This window comes from Dendrobium catenatum, unplaced genomic scaffold (assembly GCF_001605985.2).
Source record: "Dendrobium catenatum unplaced genomic scaffold, ASM160598v2 fragScaff_scaffold_54, whole genome shotgun sequence".
Classification (NCBI taxonomy): Eukaryota; Viridiplantae; Streptophyta; class Magnoliopsida; order Asparagales; family Orchidaceae; genus Dendrobium; species Dendrobium catenatum.
In genome coordinates, this window is record NW_021318516.1 from 1,375,266 (window position 1) to 1,401,820 (window position 26,555).

Here is a 26,555-nt window from a genome sequence, read left to right on the forward strand (position 1 = left end):
TTATATGATAATTTCTAAATAATTTAAATGTTTTTGTATTTGAAACATAACAATCCAAAAAATAGAAAATTTAAAATATTTGTACTTTTACTCTTTTCTCATAGTGCTCACAATTATATAGCTCCTACTAATGATATTATTGGGCCACCGGCCTTTTATTAAGGTGCAGCAGTTCTCTTTCGTGAATACAACTGCCCTCCAAGGGTAGTTTCGTCAGAAAATCTCACCCCAGTCACAACAGCGACGTCGCTTCGTTGCCCGCGGTCCGCTGACCATTCTGTGGCACACTTCTACATTCGTAGATGTTTCAGATACAGTTGCAGGGTCCCCTGCCCGACCATCTATATATATATGCCGTTTCGTCCTATACTTGCTTTCTCACTCTCTCTGCTCTATCTCTCCGATGTTCTCGGCAATTTGAATCGGCGAGATGACTTCCGGTGGCGGATGCGGATCATTAGGGTTCCTCTGATTAGATCTGGTAAATGCACATTGCATGGTCTCTCGTTTTTTCTTAAAATCTCGATCTGTGTTTAAACTGCTCGAATTGGAAGCCGGCGTGCTACTTTATCTTTTGGTATACTTCATTTTGGTGGATAATATTCTCTTCTGCGCTCAAACTAGAACAAATGTGTGTCAGATCTTTGGAATTTTCAGCAGTTTTTAGGATTTTATAATGGAGGCGATTCATTTTTTGTAGTTTTGAAGTTGTTGTGAAGGCTTTACACGTAACCCACACCTTCTTGTTTTGAGCTTCTGTTGGCAAAATGGTGTTTTTTTTGCCATTTTTGTCCCGTTCCTTCATGATCAGTTTTTTGGGTAGGACATGATCAGGGGTGGTTCGGATTTGTAAGTTGGCATTTGATTCACTGAGTGTTTTTATTTCTTTCAGTAAGCCGTAAATTCTGTTTTTATGCCGTAATTAGTTGTTAGCAGTTTCTTTTGGAGTGTATGGGTTGCAATTAACTCGTGTTGTTTAATGGAAAATTAGTTGAGTGAGGCAGCTCAGATTAGCTTTTGGACGATATAATGGAAATATTTGTGATGGATGGTAAAAGTGTTGTTCATCAATTTTTTGTATGTTATTTGTCCTCATGTGTCGGTGGACTGTGTCTTATTTTTAACAAACTCGAAAATGATCATTCTGGAATATTTTATTAATGATGGTGGCTGTATCTGAATATGCTTCTTTTTGTTTTGTTTGCCATATCGGTCTCTTGATCGAAATTGAAGCGGAAACAACAAGCGTATTGTTTTTTTTTTGTTTTTCTAGTTATTTAGGCAAAATTAGTAGAGTCGGTTTTACATAAATGCTTTTGTTAAATGGTGGAAATCTTTCCTCTGATTCTAAGTCATTGGGTCGGTTATTGAACTCTGTTTAACTTTGAAAAGCCTACAACATGGGTGGTTCGAGTTATTTCTTCCTCCTCCACATCCTTTAAAATTGTAGGTTTTTAAGGCTTTAAGTAGGCTTTGCCGTTTGCTAAAATGGGAATTTAATAAACAGGGAATTTTATAAAAAGAAATTCGTTTTAGTTGCTGTGAGAAGGGCCAACCCTTTTTTAGCTTTAAATAATTTTTTGGACTTGCCTTTTTCTAAACAAGGAAAATAGTTTACTGTATTTGAAATAAAAACAAATGGGATACATCAAATATAGGCAAGTTGTCTCGGTTTATCACAAAACAACTATTTACAAGTGGGTTTATGGAATCCTAAGCATTTATGTGAACTTGGAGAACCTCATTTTTTTTTAGATGTGTCAGTTACATGCTTCTTTGATAATGAATTGTTTTGGTGGTACGGTGAGCAGTGGTGGATCCAATCCTTTTTTTAGGATGGAAAAACTCAATATATAAAAAAGTAAATAAAAAAATTATATATATATATATATATATATATATCATTAACAAAATTCAAAGCAAAGCCTTGCATTTCATTATAATTTATGAAATAAAAAAGAAAATTACAAACTTTGCATTTTCTAATAATGTTGTATAATGACTTATTCGGAACAAAATCAAATACTTCTTTCTCAATATATAACACTAGACAATCATTAAGCCATGTATCACCCATTTTGCCACGCAGCTGATGCTTAATAATCTTCATTGCAGAAAATGCTATCTACCATAGCAGTAGCAACTGTTAAAGTCAGTGCAAAAACAATAAGTCTATAAACTAGGAGATACACTATTTTTTGGCCTTTACAATCTGTTTTACAAGAGCAGTAATGTTAGTCAAAGATATAAACTCATCGCTAGTAGTCTAGTACGCATATGATGCAATCAATGATTATCATTTTATATTTTATATTTTATTTATATTTTGGAGAGGAGAGGGGCGAGATTAGAAAGCAAAATGGATAATTATGACTAAAGGGGGGCTGAATTTGAAAGGGGAGGGATTTGTAATGATCCAAGGTGTGCTAAATTTGAGAGGAGAATGTGAGAATTTGAAGAAAGGATGAGGTATGAACGTAGAAGGGAAGATTGAGACAGCTAGGGCGAACTATCCCCTTGGGGAAGGGGAAGTTATGAAGGAAACAGAGGGAATAGAGGCAATATGAGGGAGAGAAAGCTGAAGATGCCTATTTTTTAGGGAGAGGATGCTCATGGGTGAATCTACATGGTGGAAAGGTACTTTATCATCAACAGGTTGACGGAGGGGGAGAGATTGATGGTAGCCGGGATGTGGTTGGAAGGGAAAGCTTTAGTATGATATTAGTGTAGGGATACAAGGTGACCAATAAGGACCTGGAGGGAGTTTAAGGACTGCTTGTTGGAACGTTTCCAAACTAATAGAGGAGGGGATTTCTATGAGCAGTTCTTCGCTTTGATGCATGAGTTGACAGTGATGGAGTACTGTGAGCAATTTGAGTACCTTGCCAGTTGATTGGATTGGCTTCTATAGTGATGAGACCTCGGGACTTGGGAGAGTCTATGGAGCTAGCTCAGTTGGTGGAGGATCAGGGCACCTGGAAAAAGGTGCAGGAGGCAGCAGTTTAGGAGGCTCGTATAGGATGACCACACCCTTTTTGGCAAGCAAGGATCCAACACTTGGGTACTCTTAAGGAGACTTCAAAAGAGAAGATTGCTGGTGGAAAACCTGGGGACAATTTCAAGAAGCTCACAGAAACATAATTGCATGAGAAGAGGGCGAAGGAGATCTGTTTCAGATTTGACGAGAGGTATATGCCGGGGCACAAGTGTAAGGACCGAAATCTTCAGGTTTTTACCGTTTGTGATGAAGAAAGAATGGAGGAGGGTGTCATCTTTCCACCTTGCAGACAAGGTGGATCTTCGGGAGGGGAGTATTGTTAGATCAGTCCATTGGATCGGTCTGTCGGACCTGCTTATGCGAAATTAGCGGAGAGTTTCGCTTCATATACACAAGAGCCGACTGCCTAGTTCACCTATGGGTTGTTTAGGAAGGTTTTTGAAGGGATTATGGAGAGAAATTTCAAAGTAGGGGTTGTTTAGAGAATTCCTTTTGAATTGTATGCATTAAATAGTTTGTTCTCCTATGGTTAGGGCATCTTGAATTTGGCTGAAATTTGAGTTCTCTTAGGTTTAGGTTTTCTTTTGGGTTCTAGCGGCGTTTAGAGATTTGGGAGAGAAATATCCTCCTCTCGAATAGAGGATCAGTTGTATCTTGTTTTTTCTTCAATCTATTTGATTCTTGCAATAAAATTCTTGTTTGTCTCTCATTTTCCATTGGATTTATGGAGATTATTCGTTGATTTTCCAAAATTGATAGGATTTACTTGAGATCTTCAAGTGTTTTCTATCACTATCTGATGTGAAACTTCTAGGAGTTTGTGAGAAATTAAGAAGAGCAATTGTTGAAAGCTTTTCCAATTACAAAATTATCGTTCTCAACAAAGAAATTTTTCAAATTCGTAGTTTTTAACTTGCTTAGGCAAAGAAGTACAGTTTAGATTAACCAAGATAATTTAATCAAACTCCAAAGACATGAGTAAAGTTATGAGCGCAATAACAAAATTCACAATTTAATAATGAGAGGTTTTACCTTGAGGACCTTCTCACTCATTCACTTGTGGGTTAGTGGAAGAAGATACTCCACACTAGAGAAGCGATCACCACTAGGAAGAAGAAGCCTAAGATCTTTGTTGATGGAAAGGGTGTCGACAACGGATGGATTGTGGATGTCCCAGTTCCCACAACTGACCACGATTCAATTAGGAGGTGCTCCTCAATTGCTGGTGCCAATGTGAAGGTGATGCGATCAATGTAATCTTCCACGGAGTCGTCGTCGTTCAAGTTCAAATCAAAGAAGGTAGATCGTGGAATGTCCGTCATTCCTTGGTTATCATATACGAATCCGATGTTAACGTCGGGATCGATCATGCACTAGGGGAATGTTGGAAGCGAGGGGTGGAAGCGAGGGGCTCGATTTCTTTCCTAGCAAGAGAGCACATGAGATGTAGGGAATTCCATGAAAGTGAGATAGCAAGGGGAGGGGCCGGCGACTTTGGTTGGGTGGATTGAAAGGGGTGGCTAGGGTTAGAGGAAATTAGGTTATTAAATCCTCTTTGAAATTAATTACCAAGGATGTTAATCAAATTAAGAGAATTAAATGAGGGTAGAGGGATGAATTAGAATTCAAATTTTGAATTCAAAATTTGGAGCATAAAGGGGGGGTCGGCGGCATAGATGGGTGTGGGGAGATTGGGGAGGGGAATTAATGCTTCATAATTCCTTGGTTCACTTTAGGAAAAGAGATAAATAATTCAAATCTAATTTAATATTAAATTAGACTCAAATTGAAAAATGTTAGACCGGTCCAGCCGGTCCGCACGGGACCGATAGATGCACGAACAGGCGGGATCTCCGCCTCATGCGGAGATCGGGCAGGCCGACAGCTCAAACAGAGCGTTTTAGGAAGGATTTTTGGGGGGTTTCAGAGAGAAATTTGAATGTAGGGACTGTTTAGGGAATTCCTTTTGATTTGTATGCATTAAATAGTTGATTTTGTTAGGGTTTGAGTATCTTGAATTTGGCAGAAATTTGAGATCTCTTAGATTTAGGTTTTCTTTGGGCTCTAGCGGCGTCTAGAGATTTGGGAGAGATCGACCCTCCTCTCGAATTGAGGATCAATTGTATCTTTGCTGTTTTCTTCTTCTTCTAATGAAATACAAGCTTTTCTGTGACTTTTCTCTCAGTTTTCCCGCGATTTCTCACTGTTTTCTTGAGAAAAACTGCTGTCCACTGCTTTAAACAGCAGTTTTCTGCTTGTTCTACTTCAGTTTTTGCTAGGAACTACTTGAAACCAAGTATTTTCTATCAAAAAACTTTCCTAATTTGACGTGGCTAATTTAGGAAAGTATTCAAAATTCAAAGTTTGAATTTCAAATAGAATGAGACCATTCCCAAATTATGTAGGTTCAATTAGGAAGGTCTTGATGAAGATTGAAATCAACATTAAGTGGAGGAAAAGGGGGTGTGGTCGGTGGTGGGCTTGAGAAAGAGAGGGGCTTGGACGTTGGGGGAGAAAGGGAAGGGAGGATGGGTGGCTGGCTGTTTAGAAGGGGGAAGGGGTTTTGGCATGGTGGGCAGACGGGTGGGGTGAGGTTAGGTTGGTCGGCGGTGGGGGAAAAGGGAGGGGTTTGTTTGGTCGAATAAAAAGGGGAAGAGTACCGACAAACCGCGAGTCCCGGAATCTGCAAGACCCTCTCCTAGGGTTTCTCCTCTCAAGAACTCACAAAGAAATCAAGCAAGAAAATCTGAAATTTCATTTCATAATCATCATCTCTTTTACAATAGAAGAGGACACAATATATAGACATAGAGAAATAAAATAACAATGACTCAAATGCCCATTAGGCTACAACTCAAGCAAACTCAAAAGAAAGATACAATCGTAAATAACAAATAATACATAAAAAACATCAAACATAAAGATTGTGAATCGTAGCCATTAATCTATGATTCCTATGCTGATAGACTCATCGATAATGTCTGTCGATGTCCTCATCACTATCATAATTAATTTTTTGATTGCTTTGATTGATGTTTTTCTTTTGAAATATAATTTAATAATCTTGCAGATCATAATATTCTCAACATACATGATTCGCCATTTATTAAGGTCTTCTTTTGTTAGGGATATTAAAATTGGGTTAATGTGTCATGTTTGGATCCAACCCAAAATTGACCCGACTTAAATTTGGTCAACCCGAAACCGACTCGTTTAATGAATAGGTCAAAAAATTGAACCCTTAAATAGACCTACTAGTATTATTGAACCCAACCCGATAACCAATTTTAATTAATTTTTTTTTTATTTGCTTATTAATCATAGAGTTTAGGTAAATTAATAAAAAGTATAAAGATTGTACCAATAAATAAATGAAATCAAGAAAATATATTTAATTGATCAATTTTGAGTCAAAATCGAGGTGTCCGGTCAACCCAAACTTTACCCGTTTAATAAGCTGGTCTGAATGCCCGACCAAACCCAACCCATTTATTAAACGGCTTAAATTAAATCGGGATTTTTCAGGTTGGGTTTGGGTCGGGTCTATGAGTCGGATCCTTTATTGACACCCCTTTCTTTTTTTGTATATGATATTTTTGATGATTTCATGATTTTAGTTGTTAGAATTTTTCATTAATGTTCTTTTAATGGAAGAGGATGAGGCCATATAGGAGCAAGAACTCTAACTATGGTGAATCTTGACTTACATAATTAACCTTAAACCAAAGTTAAATTACGTAATCCCTTAAAATATATTTAAACTTAGAACAAGTCAGCATAATCCAAGATTTATTGCGCCTTCTCCTTAGGACTTATTACCTTGTGACGAAGTGATCATTAAATATCTTTCAAAAGTGTAGAGACTTAATTATTGAAGTTGATCTTAATATGAACAAAACAATTAACAATTTCTAATATTCTAATAAGAACTTAATGAGACTTTCCAGGTCATTTTACAGCATGTTGTAATTAATTATATAGATCAATATCTCATTATTTATAGAATTTCTAGAGCAATTTAGCTCCAGATGAATCTGATAACAATTTTCTTGTTCAGCAAAGTAAAAACGAACCATTACAGCTAAACATAAATAGAGATCTAATTTAAACTAAAATGTCTACAATGTAAATAAAGAAGAAGAAATAAAGGGGAACACTGAGAAGCACTCCCAACACACTTGATTACTCAAGTTCTGCCTTCCAACATACGTTAGGTTTATTTGTAGAGAAGGAAGGGCATCCGGACTTAAAACTGGATTTTACCCAAAGAAAATAATATTCGTTTGGTGCCATTATTTCCACTTTTACTTTAACCATGTTTAGTTGTCTACAAATAATTGTTCCTCCAAGGAATCTTCCTTCAGCTAGCTACATGTGATTGTTGTGTTTTGTAAAGTAAAAGTGTTGTATCGCCTTCTATCTTTTACTTTAGTCACGAATCTTTAATTTTGTATTTGGCTTGAATTGCGATCTAGAATGCTAGTCTTTAAGTTGGATATTGATTTGAATTGCGATCTAGAATGCTAGTCTTTAAGTTGGATATTGGCTTATGAAATCGTCCACTTGGGATGAGATGGGTGTAGAGAATAATTATTCAAATAGTTGTTTTTGATACTCATCCATTATCATATGTTCAATTTGTTCTTGAGACTAATGAAGATAATTTTTCAAGAGTTCATCCCTTCGATTGCATAAGAAAAATTTTGCTGAAGAGTATTACTTCTTAGTAGTTAGATTTTGATTTGTTGAATATGCTATAATTTATCTTTTAACTTTTATTTGAGGGACCATTCAATCAAAAGTTGTCTTTGTAAGCAGTAGATATCTCCACGAGAAATAATATTTCATGACCAAATCCAAGAAATCTAACATTCAATTAAGAAATTTAATTGGCATTAGCATTTAATTAAATCCCTATATGGAATATGAGTAACCTTAAGATTGGATTCAACTCATTGATCATGAGTTTCTTTAATAGTTGTGGGCAGGTCAAATCGACAGCCAACTTCTTTTAGCATCTACAAAATCATAAAGGAATTTTGTTGATGTTTTCTTTAAGCATTAGAAATATTCAATAATTCTTGCATTTAAGATTTTAATTTAAAAGACTTCATTCATAGTTTGGGCAATACCTTAATAATTAAAATTTCAAGTCTTAGCTCTTTGAAGCGTTTAAGTCCCCAAACTTTGGGAAGAAAGATTTAGAAAAGAGTATGTTTGTTGTAGGTGATTGCCGTATTTGGCTCATTGTTATTTTGTGTGATTTCAACACAATTTGGCAAGTGAAGGATTGTCTTATAATTTGAACGTGCTAAATAATTTGAGCAAGGAAAATTCTTTAATATTTCTCTTTAAAGGTCCATGACAGATGGATACCATAATTTTGTAATTGATTTGAATAATATTTTCAATATTATACTTAATATTATAAGATGGTTCGGAAAGAATAGTTTCTTACATTATTAATCCAAGAGGATTTTCTCGAGTCATGGAGGGCAGGATTTTCCTAGCTCAATTCTTCCCATAGAGATATTTTATTAAATCTTGTTTGATAGATTTATGAGTGGGATCTTATTTAATAGATTTATGAGTGAGAAGATCATTTCCAGTTGCAAGATCTTTATCAAAAGAGGAATTTCCTACATGTGTTTGAGGGTCTACCTCTTGTTGGGGTCATTGGTCCTTTACCTTTGACCATGTTCTAGTCATCTTCTACTCAACAAAAATTCTAAAGTTAGAAATCATGTAAATAATCAGCAGAACCAAGAGTATATTCAGTATAGAAAAATAGATAGTTGGGCTTGCAAACCAAATAAATATTTACTTGGAGCCCACTTGTTTAACATCCTGTTGAATAGTAGATTTGAAGAAACTTCAATCAATACACAAGAGAATCTTTTTCTTCATTCCATTTATCGAAATAACATCAAACCAATTCTTCATGAAGAAAAGGGGTGTCTAATATCATATAATGTATAATATTTTGCACTAATAAAAATGATGTAGAAATATAAATTTCTTCATTGCATGTCAATACTAATTTTATTTACCGCCATCAAAAGTTAAGGTTTCGGTGGTTTTCTCAAAATATTTTTAAGTATGGTATTCACAATCCATATCCACATCACTATATGCATGCGAAATAAATTTGTTTATTATGCAATCTTTCTTGATAATTAATGTATTGATTATATATATCATTAATGCATTATTGCCTTTTGTAAAGTATTAAGGTATTCTAGACCAACATTAGTTGGCGTTTCACTTTTTTGCAATTGTGGAGTGAGATCAATTAGATCATCTAGTTGATATTCTATTTGAATAATTCTTTCATATGCATATGATTTACATGTATGGATATATGTGTGTGTACTAAGACATGCATACGCATGTGATATTATATTGAGTTGAAGCGAACTAAATTTGTGCTAATCATCTTTCAGTCAAAACAAATCAATTTTAATTTCTAGTTGATTAAAAATCTATTGAGTTTGGTCATAATCAGCCCTAGCAACAAGCCTTGGAACAACAAGCGATCAAGGATAATTAAAGGCAATTAAGCTTATTTAATTGTTAATTATGTATAAGTGGCCTTGTTTGAAAAAAAAATGGAACTTAGGGTAAGTTGCAAAAGATTATAATTAGTCCTGTTTTAGTAAGTTAAATTATATGGAGTTTATTTCTTACAAACTTCCCACTAAATAAATAAAATTGTCCTAATATCCTGGCTAAGTAACAACAATCTAACGAACATCTTTTTTTGTGTTGATTAAAAGTTTGGCAGGGGCTACTAAGACCAGACTAATGAGAGCTGCTTTAAACATATAAAAACAATGGAGGAAATTCCTGAAATTTCAGTTCTGGACTATGTTATTTTTAATGTATCAGCTTTGGATAACAGGTAATTTTTCGCCTGTTCAGGTAACTTCAAGAAGAATACATCTGAAATAATAGTCCATTCTTTTTAATTAAATAGTTATTAAGCTTTGATTTTTACACCATTAAATTATCAAATTTAGTATGTCTTATAAGACTTGTCTTATTTGTTCTGGTAACTACTTTTGCAGTTATGAAGCACTTATTTGTAGCAATGACATTATTGAAAATCTTACCTGTGGTCCTCTGGATCAGCTGGCTGTACATTTACCGGAAGCAAGATCATCTCCTTCGCATGGTAGCTTCAAACTGCAGCTTGATGAAAGCATTGAGACCTCATTATGGTTCAATAAATTTACTGTGGCAAGGTGTATATGTGAAGCAGCTTTCTTTTAGTTGGTTTTCCCCTTAGATTTTTGTTAAATATGCAGCTTTTTTTTGTTGTTTTCCAGATTTTTGCATATTGTGAATGTGCCCAATATGCTGAATCTTGCCAACACAATTGAGAATGAAATTTCTCAATTGGAGGAAACCCGGAAGTTTCACATTGCTCTTTATGCAAAGGTAGCATGATGGCTTTTTTTAAGAGAACCTTTTAAGATTGTTTTCATTGCTACCTGTAAGTTGTGCGTTTCATATGACAGGGTCACTTGCTGAATTCTGCAGGCCGTACAGATGGTATGTTAAAAAGGCTTCTTCGATGGAATATATACTTATTTGAATAGAGATACGGAGTTATGCCTATGCAAACTGCCAAGTATTAGCTGATGACTCTAGTTTAAGAATTTTCAAATTTTCTGATACGATACTTGTTTTAAATCTTTTTATAGCAACTCTTCTTTTTCTTTCTGTTTTGATACCTAGTAATTTTCATTTACGTGGGACGTAGGGTACTTCTATAAGGATTTCATGCTAGAAACTTACCCGCTGTAGGGCATCATCAAGTGAGCCACAGCATTTGGTGTCTTATTTATTTTATTTTCTTATAAAATCCAGCATTTCCTAGATTTCTCTTAAACACCTCTTGGAAACCTTTTGGCTTATCATGAATATTTGGTGGTCAAGCCTATTGCCACACTTTTACCATCTAGAAGAGGTTAACCCAAAGCCCAAGATCTAAAAGACTCCATAACCTTCTCACAAGATACAGATCATGCTAGAATGGAGGGTCTTCAAGAGAACTCTAGGATAATATAGAATATTCTAGGCAACCTTGTATGAAGTAGTGTAATAAACTAGAATAGTATGGAATAATCTAGAAGCATGTTGTTCTCATGTATTCTAGAATGTTCTCTAGGGTCATGGGGGGGACTATAAATAGAGGTCCCCACCTCTCATTTGGGATCATCCAAAGTTTTCCAAGCTCTTATGCCTTATAAAGTTTCCTTTCCCAATAAAGCATTACTTTTCTTTTCACTTTTCTTCTCCAATTGTTTACACATTCTTACCCTTGTTTTGTGAAAGTTAGGCTGCTCAGCATAGGTTTTGAGTGTTAAGGCCGCACGAGTGACTATGATAAGGTTATTGCATGACAGTTGGTATCAGAGTCTAGGTTGAAGGCATGATAAAGCACGGGAAGGAGCAAGCTGTTGGATCTGAAGTCACCCACGTGGAGGCATCTTAACAAGGGAGAGGTCATGAAGAGACACATGATCCTATTGCATCAAAGCTCCATGGGAAGTCCAAGGATTTGTTCTCTGGTTTTGATTCACGCCTAGCTCGAGCGGAGGAGACTATGAATGGCATGGAAGTCTAGGCAGATGAACTAGGTGAAAGGGTGAAGGGCCTAGAAGAAGAGGAAATCACCATCCATTCCTCAATCAGCGATTTGGTATGCCAGTTGGAGGAATCCTTCAAGGAGCAAATGGCGAAGATGAGGGATGAGCTAAAGGGAGAGCTCCAGATTGTGCAACGATTTCAGGAAGAGGAGATGCTTATTCTTCGTGCAAGCATAGAAGATATGTGTGGGGACATAGCGTTGTACAAGAGGGCACGAGCATCAGGGACCAGCAGCCATGTTGAAGCCAAGCGTATTGAAGTGCCAAAACCTAAGAGATGTGGAGAGGTTCACAATGTAAAAGAAGTAGACAACTTCTTATGGGGTCTTAAATAGTACTTTGGGGCCATATGTATCACAGAGGAGGTTGCGAAGATCCAGTTCACTGCTCTTTACCTTTCTGACACTAAGGCAAGGAAACATTAAGAAAGGTATGTGCACCATCTCTACCTTTGGCGACTTCAAGGAATTAAAATGACAATTCTACCCCGAATATGCGAAAGAGGAGGCGAGAGCAAAACTACGAAGGCTCAAGCAAGTTGGGTCAATTCGAGAATACATCAAGGACTTCACTAGTTTGGTCCTCAATATTTCTGACATGTCTGATAAAGATGCTATCTTCAACTTCATGGATGGTCTTCAAGTATGGGCCAAGACTGAACTAAGGAGGCTAGGGTACATGATCTTACTTTTGTTCTTACCATTATAGAGAGCCTAATTAACTACACTAAGGACTCCATAAAACCAAAGGAAAAGAAAGCTATCCATGTTAAAAGTGGGGGAGACAAAGGACCATGTAAGGAAGAATCTCGCTACACCTCAACAGCTCGGGGGAAAGACAATGGAACTCAAGTATGACCTGACACTAATGGGTGACAATCCCTCCCTCAAGGTGATGGCATGCTCCTACTTCCTTGATGATGACAATCCTTAAGGTGGCTGATAGACCTCACTAAATTATTGTATCAATGATTGTATTGAAATAGAAATGCCTACCCTCCTCCAATATAATCCTCTCTAATCTCTATAGCTCCACCAGAAAATCTCCCCCATCTCCTGTATGCTCCTTACCATGGTTTTGAGGAATACCATGGCTTTGGATAATCCCGCATCTCCCCTGATCACTATTCTTCTCCCCTCCACTACCAGCTCCATCCATTAACCTTGGTATTTTCCAAGGTCTGCAGCCACTTTATTCTCAAGTTGACATCAGTGCTGCCTAGTTATAATGGGAGAAAAATTCTACCTCACTTGAACCCTTGTATGGTCAGACTGCTCCCCTATAGATGCTCTTTCATGTCTCCACCTTCACCATATCCATCATCACTCCATAGCACCATGTATCCACCAATGTCACCCTCCATTTGGCCCACAACCTGCTTGGAGATGAAATTGTGGGATAACCCCATTTTCAACCAACATTACCACCTCCTGGTTTGCTATTTTCCCTTCACCTTCATGGTATGACTCAGAGTGAATCTTATCACCGAGTTTAGGGAGACCTCTGCCATGTCTAGATGTAGCTTGTCCTCTTCCTCTACCCATGTCTCACTCCAACCTCCCTCCTCAGCTTCCTCGTCATCATAAACGGTGAGAACCTGAAGAGTTCGGTCTCTACACCTTTGCCCCGGAGTATACTTCTCATCACATCGGAAGTATAATCCCTTCACCCTCTTTTCCTGTATCTCATTCTCGGTCAGCTTTTTTAAGTTTTCCCCACTTCTTCCTCCAGCAGGGGAGGGGATTTGTATGAGCAATTCTTTGCCCTGATACAGGAAGGCTCAGTGGCAAAATACCGTGAGAGATTTGAGTACCTGGCGAGCCGAATGGATCAACTGTCTAAGACTGTTCTGAAGGAAAATTTCATTAAGGGGCGCAAATCAGAGATCTGGGCAGCTGTGAGAGTCACGAGACTTTGTGACTTAGGAGAGGTTATAGAGCTAGCTCAGTTGGTGGAGGATCAGAAGTACTTGGAGAGGGGAGCCAGAGGTGGCAGTTCACGTGGCGCATACAGGATGACTATCACTTTCTGAGCACGTAAGGGGCCTATTGATGGGGACATCAGATCGTGGAGAGTCTATCAGAGACGTGGCCGTCGATCTATGGCCACAATTGAGTCATTGTATTTCTGAGTTGTTTTATGTATTTTCTTATTTATGATGTCATATTGTATTTGCTTTATTAGCTTGCTTATTTAGTTTCCCGTTGTACCTTTTTATTAAGGGAGGTTTTATGTAAGTCCTAGGGGCATTGTTGTCCTTTTACTTTTGTGAGTCTTTTGTACTAGGCTATTTATAGCCCTAGTATTCTTCTTTTGACATTAATGAATGATTGATTAAAATATTTCTTCCCCTTGCATGAGTTCTTGTGAGAGCTTGAGAAATCGGAGAGAGATCCCTAGGAGAAGGAGAATTGTGCATCACCCACCAACCTAGACGAGCCAGGTTCATGGTTCTATTTCATATCTTTTCCAATCTCCTTCCACCACCACCGGCCAACATCACACCCACGGTTTTCTCCCTTCCTAGGCCCTTCCCCTTCACTCAACCAAACTCCACATACTTCCCACCTAGCCCTCGGCCCCCATACTCGAGCCCCTCCAACCCGCCGGCCCTAGATCCCCTCTCCCCATTGAGTTCAATTGCCTAATTTGGGTTCACATAATTTGGACATATTTTGGAATTCAAATTCATACAATTTAAAATTTAAAATCTTTCCTAAATTACTAAATCTATTTTAGGAAAGTTTCTAAATTAAACCTATTTGAATTTCAAATTCAAATTGAATTTAATTAAATTCTTTCATAATTTCTAAAACCCAAATTAAGAAGCTTGATTCCCTCCCATAAATCCCCTCCTAGCCCCATCATGCCGCCACCCCCCCCCCCCCCTCTCATTAAAACCCCTTGGATTTGTTTCCAAATCCCGTCACCATATCTTGGAAACCCTTTACTAATTCCCCTCTCCACCTTTGGCCGAAATCTTCAAAGCTTCCCTTATCTTATTTACTTTCCAAATCCTAATAATTATATTTGGAAATATTTCCCTCATTCACTCCCTCTCTACCCGTCCCCTCTCTATCTCTCTCCACATTAACACCCCTTCCCCTCTTGGAATTAAATTCAAACTTATTTCCTAAAATCCCTCCCAATTAGAAATCTAAAACTTATTTCAGATTTTAACTTATTCTTCCCTTCTTAACCTACTTCTCCTCTCCCAACTCTCATCCCTTGGCCAGCCACACCTCTTCATCCCCACTTCAAGTTAAAGAGAAACTTCTTTCTCTTTAACGGAGTCCAAGATTGCTAGTAATCTCTGGAAGCGATCGTCGCCTAGCATTCATGAATGGCCGACCCAGATCTTGACTACGGCCTCTCCTACAACGAGCAAGGGTTTGTGTGCATCTTGCATTCGACCTTTTTCGATGTCAACCAGTGCGTCGACCACACTGTAGAAGAGTACGTAGAGCGCATCTTGGATACCTTAGTTGAGGCTATTGAAGAGCAACTTGGAACCGTCGAGTGGAGGATTACAATCGATCATTGATGAAGGTTTTCTAATCTCCCTCTTATTGTATTTCTTAAAGTCTGATCCTCTCTTTGTGATTTGATTTTAGTCATGAAGGTCGCGTTTGCCCGTTTCTGCCAAGCTTAGTAAACGTAGGGAATTGAGTGCATTTCATTTGTTTTCTAATCTTATTGTTAGATTAGGGATTTTCGTTGACAGCTACTATATGTGTATGTTGTTGATTTTCTATGCTATTTTGATGGTTCAAAGTTTTATATCGTGCAACTTAGCTTAAACAGAAGTGACCGTTCTTGCATTTTATTTTGTAGTATCATTTGCTAATAGCTCTAATCACTATTGTTCTAATCAATAAATCGTGCAAGCACTTTCAAAGTTATTGCATACATTGTAGTCCTACATCACCTACACTGGGCAACCTTCGTGAGACCCCAAGGGAGAAGCCTGTAGGAGTAGTATGTGGGGAAAACTTCAAAAAGCTGATTGAGAGGGAGATACTAGAAAAGAGGGCAAAGGGATTGTGCTTCTATGTGATGAGAAGTATACTACAGGGTACAGGTGCAAGGTTCGAACACTTCAGGTTTTTACGGTCTGTGATGATGAGGAAGCTAAGGAGGGAGGTGGGAGTGAGACACGGGCAGAGGAGGACAAGCTGCATCTAGACGTGATAAAGGTCTCCCTCAACTTGGTGGAAGGAATCACTCTGAGTTATACCATGAAGGTGAAAGGGGACATAACAGACCAGGAGGTGGAGGTGTTGATTGACAGTGAGGCTACTCATAATTTCAAATTTGAGGATCTCGAAACACTTTTGGAATTCATGTGGAACTTATCATTAATGGAGTTTCAGCAAAATCTCCTCAAATATCCAAACAAAACTAGAAAAAATAGCAATAATAGCGTTGTCATTGATGAAATCGGAAGAAAAATATTAAGATACAATTGATCCTCAATTCAAGAGGAGGGTCTATCTTTTTCCCAACTCTCTAGACGCTGTTAGAGTAATAACACCAAAGCATTAAAACAATATTCAACAAATACAAGATAACCCTAATCCTAATCTCCACCCATCTATTTAAAGAAAACTAAGGAAAACAAAAAACTAAGAAAACCAAGCAAATTACTAAACAACACATACGTACTTAATTCTATCCCTAGCCTCCCCCACCCTCATATTTTAATTCAATTAGTGGGCCCCCCAAAGGAGGCAGGAATTAGCAGGGGCGAACCCTTGGTCCGCCTAGAATAAACTTAGGCTGGCACCTTGCCTAGGGCCGGCTGGAACAGTCTAGCCTGGATCGGTTTAACAAAAAGATCAAAGACAACAAGAACAAGCCATATAATAATAGCTGCTTCCTTTATAAAGGACCTCACTGGGTAAGGGAATGCCCTCAAAAGAAATCCCTAAATTCTCTTCTAGCAAGTTATCAGGAGGTGGTAAAAGCTGTGGATATAGATATTATGGCACAAGTGGGATCCATGCAACTGCTGAATGGGAAATAGTCCATGCTAAAGTCCAAAGCTAAGGGATTGCTCTTTGTAGAGATAAGCATTGAAGGGAAGAATACGAGTGCTATGGTAGACACTGGTGCCTCACATAACTTCATCTCCATGGAAGAAGCAAGGAGGCTAGGGCTAAAAGCAATGGGAGGAGGCTCCATTAAGGCAGTAAATTCAACAGCAAGGACCATACATGGTATAGCTCGAGGAGTCAAGAGGCGGCACGTGGTCAGGAACTTTAGACCTCTCCATCATTCCAATTGATGATTTCAGGATAGTCTTGGGATTGGAATTTTTGGATCAAGTAAAGCTCTCCCAATAACTCATGCCAATAGTATGTGTATCATGGAGGGGAAGCAAGCTTGTATGGTGTCAGCAAAAAGAGCCCTAAGCAAGCAAGGTGGTAGGACTTCCTTGCAGTATTCGACTATGTCTTTAAATATAAGCTAGGGAAGGCCAACGTAGTTGCTGATGCCTTAAAGAAGAAAAGTAAGTCTAGCTATTATCTCGCATGTCACTAGTCTGCTTATGAATAGAATAAAAGAAGGATTGAAGGAAGATCCACAAGCTCGGAATATCATCACTTTTATAAAAGAAGGACAAGAAGATTTTGGGCGAAGAATGTCATGATGGGAAAATCTAAGAAGGGAGATCCCAAGATTGGAAAATCTAAGAAGGGAGATTCTAAAATAATGTCATGATTCACTATGGGCTGGACATCTAGGTATAAAAAGAACCTTAGTCCTAAAAATCAACTATTACTGGCCAGAGATACAAGAAAGAGTGGAAGAGCATGTGAAGACTTGTCTCATTTGTCAGCAAGACAAGACACTTCAACAACAGCTAGGGGGATTGTTGGAACCACTATCCATCCCACGGAGATCATGAGAGAGTCTCTTTGAACTCATCTCAAGCCTGCCAAAATCAAAATGATATGGGAGTATACTAGTCGTAGTAGATAGATTCAACAAATACGCAAGTTTCATAGTGGTCCCCATAGATTGCACTGCAGAAGAAGCAACAAGGCTTTTCCTCCATAATGTGGTAAATCTATGGGGAGTGCTGAGGAGCATCATCAGTGATAGAGACCCTCGATTCATTGAGAGATTTTGGACTTAATTATTCAAGATGTTGGAGTCAAACTTGAATTTCTCAATAAGTTTTCATTCCCAAAGTGATGGGCAAACTGAAAGGATCAATGCACTCTTGGAACTTTACTCAAGGAATTATGTGAGTGCAAATAAGCAAAATTGGGCAAAACTTCTTGATGTGGCACAATTTTCATACAACCTACAACAAAGCGTGGCACTAACATGAGTCCTTTTGAAGTTATCATGGGGCAACAACTTATGGCAGCTCTCACCCTTGCCATTGGCTATGAAGGAAAAAGCCCAACAACATACAAATTTGCTATGTCATAGAATTAGCAAAGGGAGCAAGTTGTGCTTCCCTTCATAAAGAAGCAAAAAGGATTAAGACGTGGGAAAATATGAGAAAAAGATATTTGGGGTTTAAAGGAGATATTGTTCTGATCAATCTCCTACCACAACAATTTAAGACCCTTCTAAAAGTACACAAAGGACTAGTAAGAAAATATGTTGGTCCATTTGAAGTGATCAAGCAAGTGGGAAGGGTTTCTTACAAACTTAATCTTCCTCCTAAATTAAAAATTCACCCAATCTTCCATGTGAGCATGCTGAGGGCTTAACATGAAGATTTGGAGGACCCATCAAGTGGAATATCCAAGCAAGCCCCCATAGCAGTAACCACTTCCTTTGATAAAGAAATAGAAGAAATATTTGTCAGATCGAGTGATCTGCCAAAGATGAGTCCCAAATTACAAGGAATACTTTATTAAGTGGAAGGGTTTGCCAGACAGCGAAGCTAGCTGTGAACTTGAAGACATTTTGTGGAAATTTAAGGACAAGATTCAACAATGCCAGGAGGAAGGCACGATGAGGGCCTCACGAGTTGAAGTGGGGGAGAGTATCATACTTTTGCCATCTAGAAGAGGTTAACCCAAACCCCAAGACCTAGAAGACTCTAGAACCTCACAAGATCCAGATCATGCTAGAATGGAGGAGTTTCAAGACAACTCTGGGATATTCTCGACATCCTTGTATGAAGTAGTGTAATAAACTAGAATAGTATGAAATAATCTAAAAGCAAGATGTTCTCATGTATTCTAGAAGGTTTTCTAGAGTCTTGGGGGGACTATAAATAGAGGTCCCCAATCCTCATTTGGGTTCATCCAAAGTTTTTCAAGCTCTTAAGCCTTGTAAAGTTTTCTTTCTCAATAAGCTTTACTTTCCTTTCCACTTTTCTTCTCCAAATGTCCAAGCATTCTAACCCTTATGTTGTTAAAGTTAGGCTGCTTAGCATAGGCTTTGAGTGCTAAAGACACGCGAGTGATTAAGATAAGGTCATTGCGTGACACTATGCTACAAAAACCATGTCACTTGTGGGCTCCGAAAATTTGGCCCCGGCCTCCCCATCGCGCTTTTCTTTTTTTATTCGGCGAGGGAGTTTTAACAGAATTAAGTTCCGGGGTAAATTTTGGAAGGCAGATGGGTTTGTAGATAAGACATTACCTAGAGATTTCGCCCTCATTTTGTGAGGACTTTATGATCTGAGTTTTGGTTTCCTATAGGCGCAAGCCCCTATAGTTAATTACCCTCGAGGCAGTCGGGCAGCTCGGGCAAGGGCGGGCTGGGGCAGCGGACAGCTCGGGCATGGGCGGGAATCAAATTTTTTTAAATTAAACGGGTTTTCGGGTTGACTCGGCAACCCGTCGGGTCAACCCGAACCCGACCTGTTTTTGTAAACGGGTCGGTTTCCCGGACCTGAACTCGACCCGCTTCGGGTTCGGGTCAACCCAAACCCGAAAATTTCGGGTCGGGTTCGGATCGGGTTTTCAGGTCGGGTCCAATATTGACAGGTCTATCTGTAAGGAGCTTTTGGTGAGGGATCTAGGTGTGCAAGTCAAGAGTTAGGAGGAAGGGGCTTGATTCATACCTATTGGCGAACAACTAATTTCCTTGAAGACTCACTGTATGTTGCATTTCACATTGATTTATCTTTCTTTTGTATTTATTTTCCAGCGTCGGGAGCCTAGGGTGTCGTATATTTTATTTTTTTTTTGTTTACTTAAAACTTTTAAGTGGATTCTAAATCTCTTTTAAATTTTCTAAGTTATAAGTTTTTGCTGAAAGTTTTGGCAGCACTCCGGCGTCGTCCCCACGTAGTGGGATGCTTCGGAGTGTGTAAGGCCTTCCCGCCTGCCAAGAAAGGCAGTCACGGTAGGTGTCGGGTGACACCGCGGCCGCAGTTTCAATCCTCGCTCGCTAAAAAAAATGGTCACGGGGTCTTTGAGCACAGATTTAAAGTATAGTATTTTCCCCGCTAAAAAACAGTGATGGGTACTTAATTAAATAATTTTTCTACAAATAACAAATTTCCCCTCCTGCTAAAAAAAGCAGTCACGGGTACTTAAGTTTCATGCATACGAATTTCTCCGCTCGCTAGAGCGTCACGGGTACTTAAGTTTCCTCGCCCGCTAAAAAAAAAACGGTCACGAGTATTTATTTCATGCACATAAATGTAAATACTAGTTTTTACCTTGGATGTGCAGTAATCGAGGCGGCGACGGCGAATGACGGCAACGTAGGAACCTTGCTTGGAAGGATGAAGGAGGCCGGCGGCTTTGGATCGCAAGAGGGAGAGGGAGGCGGCTTGGAGTCGTGTGAGGGAGAGGGAGCCGTGAGTTTAGCGTGAAAATGAGAGGGGGGGGGAGCGGATATGAGAGTGTGAGAGGTATTTTAGGGTGTTTTTGGGATTTTTTTTTTATTTAGAAAACTCTCCTTTTATTTAGAATCCCTCTTTCTCTCCCTCTTTTTTCTAAAAATTTTTAATTATATTGCACACATTTTTTTTATCTAGCATCGTGTTTTTCGCCACGTCGCCGCTCGCACAAGTCGTCGTCTCGATTCGCACGCCCAAAATTTAAATTTTCGCTGACCGTCGACCTCCATCAATATGGGTGTCGATCTTAGCTGTTTCCGTTGCTCCGGACGCAACGACGCTGTCCGTTTTGCGAACGGAGGTCGTTTCGGCGATTTTTGGTTTTGGGTCGACACACGTCGGGTGAATTATGCGCGATTTCGTGCTTTCTTTTATTTCGAAATTCACCTTGTGCGGTCGACTCGATCCCGACAGTAGTATTGGGGTCAACATCACTATATTAATGAGAATTATGATTTAAAAGCTTCTATGAAATATGAAGAAAAGTTTTTCTATTTTCTTACAATAACAAATTTTAACATTTTAAATAGTGTCCAACTTGTTTGTCTTAATTTTTTTCAAGTTGTGTTTTGTGTTTGTATTTCTATATATTTTTTTCTTGTGTCTATTAATCATAGCTTTGAGCATTGATGGAGGTAAACTAAGGATCTCTTTGCTTTGAAGTATTTTGGGTGTATAACAAACCAAATGTATGAGATTTGAATTTTTAGGTGTTTGGTTGGAAGAAAATCAAATGCGAGATGATCTTTGAAATATTTGGAATTACTTGCCTAGTTCATTTTCTAAAAAAAAATTCCAAAATAGTTTCTAGACTATTCATGTGTGGCCAATTTAGTCTCAAAGTATCATGTTACTCCCCTTGACTTAACCAATTTAATTAAAAATAGACTCTCTTGTTGTAATTGTGATATAAAATTAATCTAAATTTATTCCTTTAACTATTCAAAGTTGATTCCAACAAAGTCTCAAATGAATCATTTTATATTAATTTTTCATAGTCGATGCATTAAGTTGGAGCAACGTGACACTTTGACGCTAAATTGGCCATATAGTCAGGGGACCAATTTTGAAGTTTACATGCTCATGTTTAATATATTCAAAATTTTCTTGATTTGACTAAATTTCAAATATATTGAAAATGCTTCCCCCTTCACAACCCCCCTCCATCGACCACCATTGGCTACCTCTGTTTTTATTGGCCAGCATTAACAATTGTCGTTGATGGCCCCACCAGTCACCACCGCTGTCGAGCTTATCCACCACCGCTAACACTATCCACTCCTATCACTAAATGTCATTCATTTAATATCTAAAACGTGCGCAATAACCAAAAAGTAATCACGTGCATTTCTAGCATACTCATCCAAATAACTCAATTATGTTAAATACATGGCATTTACTTTATACTATTCCTTTTAGTTGATCCTTTTTAAGCAAAACAAATGGTTCCGTAAGTCTCTTTTATTATTCGTTCCCCTCCCTATCCCTTATTATATCAATACTTCTTGTTAGAAACAAAATATTAATACTCAATTTTTAAGGGACGTTTCTCAAGTCAAACATCACAATTTCAGTTGGATTAAGACCTAGTTTATTGAAGCAGTTATTTTTACCTACGTTTTTTGTTTACAGTTCAGTACATTAATTTAGATAATTTTAATAAAGCTTTAGTTTTTGTCGGCTGATTTACCTGTATATTTTTCTTTTTCTTAGGATTTTTTTCTTCCTCTTTTTTCTTGCTTTTTTATGAGTGTTAGATAACTAGCAAAATTTGCAATTTCATTTTATTAGATTAAAAGGTGTCATAAATGCTATTTTCTTTGTATAACTGGTTTTGTTGGCTAACTCCATTTTTTGTGTTGTTTCCGTTCTATTTCATCTGTATGAAAAAGGTTTTCCAACTTGCTTCCAACGCATTTTAATAGTTTATGGCTTAATTTGAATGCTGGGCTTCCTGTTTTTTAGTTTCTGCTTCTTCTCCGTCTTTCCTTTCTTTTAATTTTCTTTTGTAGAAATCATGTGTGGGGTTCACATTTATAATATCGTCATCCACTTTTACAGATATCAGCTGCTTGAATGATCTGGATCGAACTCGTCAAGTACATCCTTTGCTCTCTCTTCTCCCCTTGTGATTCATCCCTTTTGGGTATCAATTTCCTTATCATTGTACAAAATCTATTATTTGTAGGTCGAAGTCGAAACTGTGTCGTCAGATGCTACAAAGTTGAGTATCTTCTGTTAGATTTGTGAAACTAATTGGTGGCATGTCATCTCATTGTTTTTGAACATGAACTGATGATCCCAGGAATGAACTGTTGCGAGCATTGGACTTGAGACTCGCAGCATTAAAGGAAGAATTAACTTCCGCTTTCAATCGTGCTTCTGGTGCCACTTGCTTTAGCAACCAAATTTCTGATTTGGCATCATTTGCTCAGCATTTTGGTGCAACCGAATTGAGGTACCTTTGGACCATACCTATGTTTTTCCTACTAATCTCGACATCAAATCTGCAGTTCCATATTTCCAGACTGTGGAATGTCTTTATTAATCTACTTTTTTCTGCTCTCTCCCAATCTCCAAGTCATGGTGATTCATGTGGTTGATATACCTTGCATTATTTCTTCTTCCCACGCCGAACTTTTAAAATTAACATAAGTGCTAGATTTTTCTTTTTTTCTGTTGACGTTGCTCAGGAAATCATTGTTGAAGTTTTTTGAACTGTGTCCAAATATGATGCCTATTGAGCCCTTACTGCATCATCAGACATCCTTGAATGATTCAGTAAATAACAACCAAATGGAGACCAAAACGTTTTGGTCACTCGATGAAGAAACTGATGTTAAATTTGCAACAACCAATGTTTTTCCGGCCAAAGTTGCTCCAGCTGAGCGAGAGAGCTCTTCTGAAAGTGAGGATTCCACGAATTCAAGTCATGCAAATAACCCCTCTACTGAAAGAAGTCGACATGTTGTAAGGTCTGCAACACCTAGAAGATCTGCTTCACCAATGCGGCGCATCCAGATAGGCAGATCTGGTTCTCGTAGATCAACTACGCTTACCATTAAGAGTCTTAATTACTTGCAATCGAGAGAAACACCTATATCTTCTAATCGAGATGCTGATGTAATGGAGAATGGGGATGAGGAACTGGAACATCTACCAAAGAAGCCTGACAATAACGTTGGAAGGATGAGCGTTCAAGATGCTATCAATCTCTTTGAGAGCAAACAGAAGGTTCCAAATTCAGATGTTAAAAAAAGTAAGACTTTAGAGGTATCCATTGGTGCCAACAAATCTATTTTAAGAAGGTGGAGTTCTGGAATGGGTAATTCCTTTATTTGTTCCACAGAAGAACAACCATCAAATTCTTGTCAGCAGGTTGCTCAAAGCAAATTGTATACCGAAGCAGAAGAGAATATGGAAAATAATATGAAGGATGATCTTTCAAATCCAGAAAATGCTCCCATAGTAGGTATGCCGGGAGAAATTGCCAGGATCGTTGAAACAACAGTTTCAGAAGGGATAATTCCTTCTGAAACTGTTGTTTCAATGGAATGTGTGGATAGAAAAGACCAACCATCAACAGCTGATTGGAATCGGCAGAAAGAGGAGGAATTGAATGAGATGCTTACGAAAATGATGAGTAGCAACAGTGATATGAAAGTTGGTAATGATATGTTGAAAGATGAGTCTATTGATCAAAGAGGGGGATTTTACAGTCAATATAATGAGAAAAGGAACCAGAAACTTCGAAATGAGAATGCTAGGAATCATGCAACAAGGGAAACACAATTTAAGTTGATGACACACGAGACACTGGAGAAGAGCAAAGCAGCAATGACATCCAAACCCACTGGTTCTGCTGTAAAACGTGAATTCAGGCATCTCTCTCAAAACCCAAGGAGAAATTCTTCTCCCCCTGTTTTATCTAAGAAAGAAGTTTCTAAGCCAACCAACACAAGGAAAGCTTCTTCTAATTCATCATCTCAGCATACTCAGAGATCTTTTCCTTCTGGATCTTTGAAAAAATTGGTCGGTACATTGCCAGCTAAGAGCTCTCCTGTGGTTTCAAGCACTCCAAGCTGCCAAAAATCCCAGCCTTCAAGTTCTCCAGCTCGGCCTAGTCCCAGAACTAAGAAACCGCTGCAGCATATGAAAAGCTATAACAGTGCCAGTATTGTCCAAGATGACATTAAACCAATTTTATTTGGGCAGGAGCATAAAATAGTGAAAGTGGTGAAAAAGAATAGCATAAATGTGAAATCTAGAAGCCCATTATCTGGGGAAAATTGTGGTTCATTACCGTCTAAACCAAGTGTTCAGAGCAAGAATACGAGGAAGAGCAGTGTAGTACCACTGGAATCAAAACCCTTCTTGAGAAAAGGTTCTGGAATCATTTCTGTCAATGGACATTCAGTTGCTAAAACAAAGGGTACTAGAATTTCAAACTCATCTGATTCCTTAAAGAGCATTGAAAAGCCTGTCCTACATGAAGAACTGGAATCCAATCCTTCCCCAGCCGGCTCAGCAATTAAGGTAATAGGGTATGATCTTGCCCAACCAGCAAATGTTGTTGATGAAACTTTAGCTGCTCCTCTTGGTAATGATGATGGTAATATTGAAACCACAGAGATTGTAGATGGGAGTCTGACAAGAGTAGATAATGAAGTCAAGAACCCTGTGGAACCTGTCATTGCTGTGAACCATCAAGAAGAGGATCTGGGCATCTCATCGGCTGCATGGGTGGATGCAGAAAGCCAGGAATATTCTCCATCGTACAATAATAGGCATCATCACGTTGTTATTTCTCCTTTGATTGTACCAGTCGCATCATCAAGCCCAAGAGTGCGTCATTCATTGTCACAAATGCTTCAGGCTGACAGTACTGAACTGGAGATAATTGAATGGGGAAATGCTGAGAATCCTCCTTCCTTAGTCTATCAAAAAGATGTACCAAAAGGGTTGAAAAGGCTATTAAATTTTGCTCGAAAGAGTAAGGGAGAGTTAAATTTGAGCCCTTCAGTATTCTCTGAAGGAGATGAAGAACATGAAGAATCTAAAGCAGCCATTAAAAGAAGTTCAGATGCTCCATTGTGGAAAACTTCTCTTCAAGCCCAGGGTTATGGACAGCCAAAAAGAATAGGCAGTGAGAGCCTAGATTTGGGGAAGTCCATTAAAAAGACTATGGAGCATAGGGGTGTCCGTGACGACTTATCAGGTACGTCTTCTCTTTGAAAGAAAGTGTAAACCTTGAACAATTAATTAGTTTTTTAAAAATTGAAAGTAACTACCCCGATCTTGTGCCTACACGGGCTAATGATCCTTTTGCTTCGATGCGTCCATTTTGTAGAAATTCCTATTTTACTTTCCATGTTTTTTTCTTGTGAAAATTTACCAAAAATCCAGATATTTCTCCATTTTTTAAATGTGGAGGAATGAGAAAATCTAGCTAGTTAATATTTTTGTTAGACAGTTATATATTTGATCACCCGTTCCTAATTGGGATGCTTGGATCAGAATTTGATTAGTCATCATAGAGATATTGCTAGCTATACTTATTTAACTTGGTTCCTGTTTTTCCCCCCTTTGGGTATTCTGTTTAGGTGAATCTAAAGTTGGTTTAGCTGGTTCTGCAGGTTCTGAAAAGCTTCGAAATGGCCATTTGTCAGCTGGAGTAACAGCAACTAGAGGTAAAGTGGTAAACTGGAAGCTTTAGTTCCGTCATCTTCCAAACTTTAATCTTATTTTCTGTATCTTCACATACAGCAACACGGTCATTCTTCTCACTGTCATCATTTAGGAGCGGCAAATCAAACTAGACAAAGCCTCGATAGCTGTCAAACCTTTTGAAGTTCATTCTGGAAAGTGAACAACCACTGTTTTCCTACAGGTTTAGAGGGCTTAGATCATTAATTTATATCTGCTTGTTTGTTGATATCACCTTCCTCTCTAATTGTTAGTAAATACTGTTCTTGTTTTGCAGTGCGATTGTTTGTGTAAATGCAATTCACAGGTACATTATATATTTTCTTGTTTGTACTTGGCCAGTTGATAAAATGAATCCAAAATTACTTTAATA

General features: G+C 38.2%; 1 protein-coding gene across 1 annotated transcript; it reads left to right on the top strand.

The window, feature by feature from the left end:
- The first annotated feature begins 245 nt into the window (after nucleotides 1-245).
- On the top strand, nucleotides 246-26,555 carry LOC110108662. Its single transcript, XM_020839399.2, has 11 exons — nucleotides 246-481; nucleotides 9,775-9,899; nucleotides 10,066-10,242; nucleotides 10,327-10,438; nucleotides 10,519-10,552; nucleotides 22,538-22,575; nucleotides 22,665-22,699; nucleotides 22,782-22,934; nucleotides 23,170-25,694; nucleotides 26,113-26,166; nucleotides 26,243-26,555. The coding sequence occupies exons 2-11, from the start codon at nucleotides 9,832-9,834 to the stop codon at nucleotides 26,293-26,295; spliced, it is 3,249 nt and encodes a 1,082-aa protein (XP_020695058.1). The 5' UTR covers nucleotides 246-481; nucleotides 9,775-9,831; the 3' UTR covers nucleotides 26,296-26,555.

What these genes read in the sequence shown, in the direction of transcription:
- LOC110108662 (XM_020839399.2), top strand. Translation starts at nt 9,832, where the DNA reads ATGGAGGAAATTCCTGAAATTTCAGTTCTGGACTATGTTATTTTTAAT. An exon ending in TTTGGTGCAACCGAATTGAG is followed by an intron (nt 22,935 to 23,169) that starts GTACCTTTGGAC and finishes GACGTTGCTCAG; the next exon opens with GAAATCATTGTTGAAGTTTT. An exon ending in TGGAGTAACAGCAACTAGAG is followed by an intron (nt 26,167 to 26,242) that starts GTAAAGTGGTAA and finishes CTTCACATACAG; the next exon opens with CAACACGGTCATTCTTCTCA.